We start from the raw sequence: 11134 nt of genomic DNA on the forward strand, positions 1-11134 counted from the left end.
CCCATCTCTTTCATCGTCGCACAATAATCCTCCAGCACCTCTGCAACAGGCTGCCCCCAATTAGGACCTCCCCCGGCGCTGCCGCATGGGCTTATCAGCGATGCGCCCTGGCGGCGACTAGAGGGGTAGGTGAGGGGTGGCGGCTAGGGTTTTGTCGTCGCCCACCTTTCTCGGAAGACTTTTTTTATCAATATAATTTTTTTTTCAGGTTCCACCATCAAAAGATAACGGAAGAAATCAATATAATATTATTGGAGAATGAAACATTAGCGACTACCATGAAACTGAACTAATGTCTCTCTTAAATCATCGAAGTTTGAATTAATGTTTTCGCTTGTTTTTTTATATTAGAACAATCAAACCTTTTTTATTTTTAGAAGAGAACAGTCGAACTTAGGGCAAGTGACGTGGTACCGATGTACAAATGGGCCCTAAATACGTACAATTCCACACGGGCACTCAGCCCAGCATCAAACATCCTTCACGGCCTGGCCCAGAAAGTTAGGGTTTGCATCCACCTCCACGCCGCTGCACACATATAAGCATGCGACCAAACCCCATCGTCCATTCTTCCCTGCCGCCGCCTCCTCCCTTCTTCAGCCGAAGCGCCCGCACGCCCCAACCCAAGGGATCCCAATGGCGCCGACCTCCAAGATGGCCCTGGGCATCAAGCGCGCGTCGCGGTCGCACACCTACCACCGCCGCGGGCTGTGGGCCATCAAGGCCAAGCACGGCGGAGCCTTCCCCAAGGCCGAGAAGCCAGCCGCCGTCGCCGAGCCCAAGTTCTACCCCGCCGACGACGTCAAGCCCCGCACCGCCAGCACCCGCAAGCCTAAGCCCACCAAGCTCAGGTCCGTCCCACTACCGCCTCGCAGCTCCCTCTGTCCTCCGCGGAGTTTAGGTTGAGATCGATTTGGCTGTTGCAGGTCGACCATCACGCCCGGTACGGTGCTGATCCTGCTCGCTGGGAGGTACATGGGGAAGCGCGTGGTGTTCCTCAAGCAGCTCAAGTCTGGCCTGCTCCTCATCTCTGGTAAATCTCGTTGGCCCCTGCGCTATGATACTGAGATGCACCCACTCCTCATAACCCAGTAGCGTAGGTCTTCTTCACATTGTTGGTTTGTGAATTTAGTTATAGGTTACTTACTCGGAGTAGCTATTCATGGATTGATGCAGGGTGGAAGCATTAAGCTATGTAGGTTCTCTCTTGTTTGGTTGTCTAGTTCCAGCCTGTTCGTCGTGTAAATCAGATTTGGACTATAACTACCATATGGGGTTCGCTATTTACTAGAGTTTTTTTCTCTAAACACTGGCGGTGCATTTTGTGTGTTGTAAATGCGTAGAAATTTGACTTGGGAACTACACTAAAATGCCATCTAGTCCTTTTTTTAGTGACATGTTTCTATCTGTTAGCATATGTTGGTGTCATTGTTATTGGTTCCCACTGGATGTTTCGGACAACAAAGTTTTAAAATGAATTCGATTCAGGCATCTGGTTCTGCATTCAACATTGAATTGATAGTCTGAGAATTTCCTTCTTGCATGTTTGGCTACACCAGTTGTTCTGCGAAACCTGGGAATTTAGCATGCCCAATACTTCTAATAGCAACCAAATATGCTGTTGGGCCAATTGCTTATTTCATGGTCATATAAGTTAGCATTCATATTTTAACGCTGATGTTTCTCTTCAGGACCTTTCAAGATCAATGGTGTGCCAGTTCGCCGGGTGAACCAGGCTTATGTCATTGCCACATCCACAAAGGTTGACATCTCTGGTGTTAATGTGGAGAAGTTCGATGACAAGTACTTCGCCAGGGACAAGAAGACTAGGGCAAAGAAGACTGAAGGGGAGCTGTTCGAGACTGAGAAGGAGGTACATCCCTAAACCATTGGACGATCAGCTTATGTTTATGTCATTATTTGCTCTGCAACTTAGTTCTGTCTCTTGTCTGTTAACCTCTGCAGACTACCAAGAATCTGCCAGAGTTCAAAAAAGACGACCAGAAGGCCATCGATGCTGAGTTGATCAAAGCTATTGAGGCTGTCCCTGACCTTAAGAACTATCTTGGTGCCCGGTTCTCTCTCAGGGATGGTGACAAGCCCCATGAGATGACCTTCTAAGTTGCTACAAGTTCCTGAGTTTTGGATGTGTTTTGCCTAGATTGTTGCTGAAATTTGTACCCTGTTAGTTGACTTCCTATGTCAGTTGAAGTGACCATAAGATATTATGAGAAGATCAAGAGAATCCTTATCTGCTTTGGTGGTTCTTTTTTTACTTATGCTTAATGGAACAGTTTGTCTTGCGTTATTTGTGCTGCGATTTGTTTTCATTTTCATTCGTTCTGCTGATGTTTCTGCAGGTGATCATGTTGTGATTTAGGTCAATATAGTGTCGATGTTTAGCTTGCTGGTTGTTCTGGGATTTCAGCCATTTGCCTTAAGTGTTACTCCCTCCGTTCGTAGATATAAGACCTTTTAGAGATTTCAATACCGCCTACATATGAAACAAAATGATTGAATCTATACTACACATCTGTATGTTGCTCATATTGAAATCTCTAAAAGGGTATTTAGGCACCTGTGAATTTCGTTGTAGCAAAGGACAACCGATTACTATTCTGACGTAGGAAAACTCCAAGAGGTACATGCATTGCCTTGGAGAGGCACCCTCGCCGAAGGTCGTGGAGCTGGCGGCGCTCGATGGCGCTGTGTCCCTGCACGGATATGAGGCATCAAGGACGCTCGGGCTCGCGAGAAGCTCCGACACGGCAGCGACATCCGTGCACTACGCCTCGATTTGAGCCAGCCAGCGCTGTTCCGTGCATCTCTAAGAGGGCTAGTTGTACTGCTGCTCTGCCCAGAGTGTGAACCCTGCCACTACGAGTGGCGTGATGTCGACGGCCATCGCCTCTTCCTCCTCGCTGACCTCAGCCATGCCATGGCCCTCCTCCTCGCCGACCTCAGCCATGCCATGGCCCTCCTCCCTCATCTCCTCCTTCGAGCTCCACTTTGGAGGGCTCGAAGGTTAGCTCGTCTCAATGCTGGCCTGGTGACGGACGCAAATGCGAACTAGGGATTTTCGGACGACAGATGGCTGCTTGGACAGTGGGAGTAGTGGCTTAGAGGTAAGGTTTTGGGGTGTTGGTGGCCTACTTTAATAGTCAAGGCGGGCGGAGCGGCGAATATGTGAATGCGGACAGCCAGAGTAGGTTTGTCGGTCACCACGCTGGTGTTTTTAATACGGGTAGGCAGATGAGCGATTATGTCCGTTGCGAATGCATAAAGGGTTCTAGAGATAGACGACTGGAGAGCGGTTTTGGAGTTGGGCTGGTTGTTGGAGTCCGACGTGGCAGATGTCTGGACTCCCCTCAGAGCTCCCCCTCAATTTGGGATCGGGCTACGGGATTGGGATTCCATACGTCAGGACTAGTCTGGCCCTTTTTCCTTAGAAAATAGTCTGGCCTAATTTAATGATCCACGTTGAATTTGGAGGACCTAGAAGTATCTGGATCGTCCGGTCCGGACATTTACAACTGTTTTGGTGATCGGTGTTGGAGACCCCTTAGAAGAGAATGAACAATCAAATATGAAGTTCTATGGGTGTGAATGACTTTAGGGCGCAATAAAGTTGACGAAGTCAAGAAGAAATATGCAAGAAGCTCTAATGACCGGATTAGACAGAATGTTCCTGGCCTCAAGAATAGTTTCATGTGTCTCGCAAACTGTGAGGAAATTGATTCCACTACATCCATGCTCTCTGCCAAAAGTAATCCAAGAGCTTCACCTGCAAAATAGAGTTGACATACCGCTTGCACAAAGACTGAGTGATCTGAGGTTGGATTAAAAACACACACTCCAACAGCTCCACTAAAAAGAGACACACCCACGAGCAAACCGAGGATACATGTTTGTCATAGTAAGACATTTTTTTTGTCATTCATGTATTCTTTAAAAAAGAAACAAGTTAGTTATACATGTGATGGACGAGCACTTGGTGCTCTCGGGTACCCGCGCACCCTATATGTGCCAAAAAAAATTAGTTATTCAAAAAAAGTTCAAAAAATTCTAAATATTTTTTGAAATCAGACATGATCAAGTGCTGTACTTGTATAAAAAGTTTGGACAAGAAATGATTCCTATTGACTTCAGGGCAAAAAAGACAAGTTTATGATGACAATATAGCGTGTATAGTACTCCTACTTGTATATAACGTTTTTTGCCGAATCTTCGACCCAGGATACAATGAAAGTCATTCTCTGAAGAATCTTTTTATATGACTACAATATTTGATCATGTTTGGTACCAAAAAAGATTTGGAATTTTTCGAACTTTTTTGAATTACTATTTTTTTTGCATATAGGGTGCGCTCGTACCCAGGTTCTCCATCGTATTTTCCTACATGTGATGTCGTAGATTAGTTCCATCTCAATAACATTTTTTTTCATCATCAAAGTGTGTTCTTTCATGATAAAAAATGGTAGGTCATGGAAGTGTTTCGGTAAGGGTGACGAACACGTGGGAACCTCTATAACGGGTCGTCGTTAAACTAGCGGGTGCGGGTTTCTGATCCGATATTGTTAACAACATGGCCTCCAGCTGACCCACCACGTGTCGGCATCTAAGGATGGCAATGGGTAGGGTATGGGCAGGGTAGAGCAATACCATACCCATACCCATATAGTCAGTGGGTACAAAATTCTACCCATACCTGTACCCATGGGTATGAAACTTTACCTATACCCATACCCATTGGGTATCCAACGGATAGAACAAATAGTACACAGGTTGTTCACAATTTTATGCTCACTGATAGCACATTTGACAAAAAAAATCAATTATCTCAGCTCAATAACTGGCAGATGAGTAAATGACATATATCAAAATTTAGAAATCAATAACTGGCAGATGAGTAAATGACATATATTCAATAGGAGTAGACGCGTCACATGACAAATTAATGACTAACTGACGACAACTTAACATTAGTTTACAAACGGGCAGGGTATGGGTATACCCGCGGATACAAGGTTATACCCGTACCCTATCCATGACTTAATGGGTAGGGTATGGGTACTATTCATGGGTATAAAGTATGCCCATACCCTGCCCATGCGGGTACGGTACCCGCGGGTACCCGTACCCATGGGTAAAATTGCCATCCTTACGCCATCCTATCAGGATGAGGGAGCCACACGTCGGCTACTTATTGGAACAATTGTCGTTCACACAAACGCCTACATGCACCGTTCCTGAGGCGACACATGGCTTGACCTAACAGAGGCCCATTCAGTTAGAAAGACCAACCTAGTCAAAGGGTGGTTAGGACCCACAGATCTTAGTCAAACCTTAGTGGGTTTGGTCCATAAAAGGCCCCCTAATGGCCTGCTTGTAGACAACCCATTTATGGCCCGGGTCCATACCGTTCAATAAGATCTACATGAATTCAACCAATTACTGACATGTGGATCTTCCGAACTGATAGCGGTTGGTTGACTTTCGAGCCCTTTGCAGCCCACGATTACTTTTGGCCCATTTTGCGGCCCATGATTACTTTTGGTCCTTTTGCAGCATGGTGCTTTCGTCCTATTTGCTGTCCATGGTGCATTTGGTCCGTCAGCGGACCACGATGCTTTCAGCCCACCAGATGCCCATGTCCTTTTAATACGTCTCCAACATATCTATATATTTTGTATGATTCATGCTACATTGCTTTTAGGTCTATATTTTTATTTTTTAATTAGACTAACATATTAAGGTCATCTCGGATCAACATTTCATTGTGGTGAAGTTTCAACTAAGTTCTGGAGTATGCCTCGACCTTGTTTGTAAAGGTTCCGCCTTCAAGGGCACCGCACAGTGGACTCGCGACACCTTACATTGGGCGAGGATATGAGGAGAATAGGGTAAGCCATTATGGCGCTTAGGATGCATAGTGCCTCCCCACCTCTCCAACGGAGACATACCTCTTCCAAAAGAGAGAACTTCAGAAATACATCCTTGTCTCCACTTGCGGTTACTTTTATCCTTCACTGTGCAAGCTTGTATTATTGTGTCTACACCTAAACTTGTACTTGTTGTTTAGCTTGTTATATAAGTTGTCCACCTAGTTGTATATCTAGAAACCTTACTTTTCTGTTATAAGCCTAAATTTGTATAGAAGGTAAAAATTATTAATCACCTATTCACCTCTTCAGTTGTCATGGGCGCAACAAGTCGTTTAGTGAACGAGCCGTTTAGTGAAAAAATATCAAACATAGGTAAGAGAAAAAAAATGCACATACGCAATATAAGCTTAAAAATAATAAAACCATTTGAAGCATCTAAAAAGAGAAAAATATTTGAACTTAGTCAAAAGAATGTCATTTCCAACTAAATTGTGATGAATGAAATATGCGTATGCTATAATCATCCAACACATGTACTTTCCATCCCCTAAGTCCACTAAGCTTCAACGAAATAGAAGCCTGGGAGAGCTCCAGCCATTTTCCCCGCGAGCCTCTGACTCTCAGGGTCAGGTCGTGACATTGGGCCGGGCACACAACCGACGGTCTAGCGTTCGTCAAAGACAATGCGCTCTATGTATCCTTTTGACTCAAGAGTATTGTGTGCGTGTAGAGATAGGAGGCGATTCAATTTGGGGTTAAGTGGTGATGCCTTCGGCAGTCTCTCGAGAGGAGGCAATATGGGGCGATCTTCCGCCGCTTCGTCAGTGGTCTGTGATGAGGACATCACCAATACAGTTATACCCAGAACCTCTACTGCTACACATACTGGACTAATTATTAGAGCTCGCGCACGCCAATTACATTACTAGGTATTTTTGTTTCTTGGTAATGCTTCTAATATTCATGAGAACATGATGCTGCCTAAATTGGATATATTCGTTTTGCTTACAAATGAAGGAGCCATCGTGGACAGAAAGGATGAACATTGAAGCATGATCAAGCATGGAGATGATAGTGCACACAAGGGGAACAAGGACAGAGTTTTTGGTGGAGTTTTTAGCACTTTGGAGACACCATGATGACATACAAAGGACATGGATGAAATATACAGATGGTCTTTCATAAATTTCGTCTATAGCTTAATATAGGTGCCTCCTTATTTTTGGGCCAGGAGCATGTAATTTTGAAATACACTTAATAAGCTGTTTTTGGAGTCCATATTAATAGGGAAAATGACTCAGGACATAATCTAGTCCCGCCATGCCAAGGTGGACGAAATTCCCCTTGTCTCCCTATAAATACAGCCCTTAGGGCATCGTTTTAGACTTGTGTTTTGTTTAGATTAAAGTTCGTCATAGCTGCAACTCGCGTCCTCATTTGTGTTCCATGACCAGACCAAGACGTCACATAACCCCACTTGATTAGTTAAGCTTTCCTCTTAAACTCGTAATGTTCAGATTGCAATCTCAGTTTCTTGCTTGTTCTTCGTTTGTGTGCAAGAAATAGACCCTCGTGGTCAGACTGATCGTGCTCGGCGTGGTCAATAACCTCTCGGAGGTTGTTTAGCGATTGCCAAGGCGTGACGTCTTCGCATGTTCGTAGTCGAATCGTCAAAGTCGACTTCCACCGAAAGCGATAGCTTCCTCTCGTCGAAACAATGGGACACCCTCGCCTCTATCAGTCTCCCATTGATCCACACGAGTCTTGGAAACGCCTGCTACTTGCTTCATCCTCGCAGCCCGATGGCCTGGTGAGCGTTTCTAAATGTCGTTGTTGGAGTTTCCTCTCTATCACATGGTTATGTCGTTGTATTGGATGATGGCACCGACCAAATGCATGTGGATGCAACTGCTTAGTCTCCTGATGGTTGGTACCCCGTTGTTGCGGCTGTGCATTTTGTATTGTTCCGCCCGCCGTTGCTTCTATTCAGCTCTGGGTTTGTGCATGTGTTTGGGTAGAGGATAAATGGTTCTCCTCTTCTTTTCAGTTATTCAACCCTTTCCGTAGGTTTTATTTCTCTCATTATATGACATTCTTTAAAACTTAGGATCTAGGAGCACTTTTGATTTCACGTCAACTTTCTAGATATGCCTTGCTTGTCCTGAAGGCGGAGTTCCTATTCTGATAGTTTGCTCTCTAGCTGTTTATGGAGCTGTATATTAGTTCCAAATAATTTGTCAGGGGTTGTTGACGCGTTTATGTGGCGAATGATGGGCCTTTTATTGTTAGTTTTATTGGGGGTAATCCGTGGAATATGGACTCTAGCTCTGCCTCACATGATGCAGCAAAATCGGCCCGAGGCACTTGGTCAGCATGTTGGGATAGACAAAATAGAGGCGGAAAAGGAGCTATCGGCGGCGAGACTTTCTGTTGGAATTTTCAGGTCTACCTTATTTTACCACTCTAATTAAATTAGTAAATGACCTCTAAACTTAATAAAACTTACATGAGTGTGGTATAGGATGTTTGTGTTCCAATTTGAGCACATTCACACAATGAGGTTCTTGATCTGTTTTTAATTATGCAATTTCAAAATAGGCTAATATTATTTTTTGCATTTTCAGCAGTGGCCACTTAGAAATTGTTAGTCTATAAAGAATTGGAAGGCAATTTTCACCAAATTTGGAAAATGCACGGCTTAGTCTGGCATTATTGCTTATTGATAATGTTTTTGGATTTGGCAAGTGATCATGTTGTAGTTGAACAAAACTATTTTTTTGCTAGAGCCGACAAAGTTATAGAGGAGTCGAAAATCCCATCTCGATCCTACCGACAAACTATTCTAAAATATTGAAAGAAAGAGAAGAAAATTGAAGCCTTTGTATCCCTTATCAGTAATAGGTGAACAACAATTACTTGCTTGGTATTGGAGATCTCATGCTAATTATTCCAGGTTTGAAGGAAACCCGTTGGAGTTAGAAATATAGGGTTCATATCAATTTTTTGGCTTGCATGTATTACAGCTTGCCACTGGTCGGTAAACATCTGTCAGTGAGTACACCTACAAATCTAAGCCTCGTATATAATGTTGATGCTCTATTCGTAATTCATTCCCTATTTTTATATCTTTAACAAGAATAAATGTCAACTGCCAAGAACCACTTGATCAAATTCTTGCAATGGGTACAAGAGATATACTTTTGGTGTATACTGATACGTCCATTTTGCATCATGTTTTCCTACTGTTATTTATAATGTTTTTGATCATTATAAAACTTTGTGGTGCAATTATAATTCCCTTTCTCTCTTAATTTGCAAGATTTACATGAAGAGGGAGATTGCTGGCAGCTGCAATTCTGGACCTGGAAAAGCTACATCAGAGATACCTATTCTGCAAAACTCCAAATGACCTGAAATTTCAGAGAGAACTTTTATGGAATATAAAAAATATTGGAGCAAAGAAGTACCAGAGGGGTCCCATCAGTTTCCCACAAGGCAACATGGCACTCCCACCCCCTTGGGCGCACCCTGATGCCTTGTGGGGCCCATAGCTAGCCTCCGGCCCCCATCTTCTGCTATATGAGGGTTTTGACCTAGAAAAAAAGAGAGGACTTTCGGGACAAAGCGCCGTTGTCTCGAGGCGCAACCTGGGCAGGAGCACTTTAGCTCTTCGGTGGAGCGATTCCGCCGGAGACATGCTACTTGTGAGCTGTATTGGGATTTCCTCGAAGAGGAGAGGATGATGCAGTACAGTAGAGGTAAGTATTTCCCTAAGTTATGAAACCAAGGTTATCAATTTAGTAGGAGAACCAAGTAACACTATGAAAACAACACCTGCACACAAATAACAAATACTTGCAACCCAACGCGTAAAGGGGTTGTTTATAGGATTTGGTAAATAGATCTAACTAAACTACAAAATAAAATAAATAAAAGAAAATTGCAGCAAAGTATTTTTAGGATTTTTTATATGATAAAAGATAGACCCGGGGCCATAGTTTTCACTAGAGGCTTCTCTCGAGAAAATAACATACGATGGGTAAACAAATTACTATTGAGCAATTGATAGAAAAACAAATAATTATGACGATATCCAAGGCAATGATCAAATATAGGCATCACGTCCAAGATTAGTAGACCGAAACGGTTCCGTGTCTACTACTATTACTCCACACATCGACCGCTATCCATCATGCATCTAGTGTATTAAGTTCATGGAAAAATGGAGGAATGCATTAGGCAAGATGACATGATGTGGACAAGATAAACTCACGTATGAATAAACCCCATCTTTTTACCCTTAATGGCAACGATACATATGTGCCATTCCTTTCTGTCACTGGGATTGAGCACCGCAAGATCGAACCCATCACAAAGCATCTCTTCCGATATGCTTTATGTTCTAACTCAAGAGGCAAATGCCAAGCTTTTCCATAAACCATTTTGTATGGAGACATACCCATAGGATTTTTATAAGCTATTCTATAGGCCCAAAGTGCATCATCAAGTTTCTTAGACCAATTCTTTCGGGACCTATTGACAGTTTTTTGTAAATTTTATTTCTCTATTGCTAAGTTCAACTTGTCCACTAGATTGAGGATGATAAGGAGATGCTATTCTATGGTTGACATCATATTTAGCAAGCATTTTACGGAAATCACCATGAATAAAGTGTGAACCACCATCAGTCATTAAATATCTAGGGACTCCAAACCTTGGAAAGATAATTTCTTTAAGCATTTAAATGGAGGTGTTATGATCAACACTACTAGTTGGAATAGCCTCTACCTAGTTAGTGACACAATCAACAACAACCAAGATATGTGTATACCCATTAGAGGAAGGAAAATCCCATATAATCGAAGCCCCAAACATCAAATGGTTCAACAACTAGTGAATAATTCATAGGCATTTCCTGACGCTTACCAATATTACCAATTTTTTTGACATTCATCACAAGACAAGACAAACTTACGGGCATCTTTGCAAAGAGTAGGCCAATAAAAACCAGAATGCAATACCTTGTGCAGTTCTATCTCTTGCATGATGCCCTCCATAGCCTTTAGAGTGACATTTCCGTAGGATTTGTTACTGTTCATGCTCAGGTATACAACGTCCAATAATACCATCTACTCCCTCCTTATAAAGATGTGGGTCATCCCAAAAGTAATGTCTTAAATCATAGAATAATTTTTTTCTTTTGTTGGTATGTGAAACTAGGTGGTATAAATTTAGCAACGATATAACTA

The 11134-nt window shown here is 43.0% G+C and overlaps 1 protein-coding gene across 1 annotated transcript; it reads left to right on the forward strand.

Annotated features, from left to right (window-relative positions):
* The first annotated feature begins 542 nt into the window (after positions 1-542).
* LOC123144665 (60S ribosomal protein L6) lies at positions 543-2308 on the forward strand. Its single transcript, XM_044563867.1, has 4 exons — positions 543-851; positions 927-1033; positions 1692-1873; positions 1966-2308. The coding sequence occupies exons 1-4, from the start codon at positions 637-639 to the stop codon at positions 2119-2121; spliced, it is 660 nt and encodes a 219-aa protein (XP_044419802.1). The 5' UTR covers positions 543-636; the 3' UTR covers positions 2122-2308.
* The last annotated feature ends 8826 nt before the right edge of the window (positions 2309-11134 follow it).

Source organism: Triticum aestivum, chromosome 6D, assembly GCF_018294505.1.
Source record: "Triticum aestivum cultivar Chinese Spring chromosome 6D, IWGSC CS RefSeq v2.1, whole genome shotgun sequence".
NCBI classification, from domain to species: Eukaryota; Viridiplantae; Streptophyta; class Magnoliopsida; order Poales; family Poaceae; genus Triticum; species Triticum aestivum.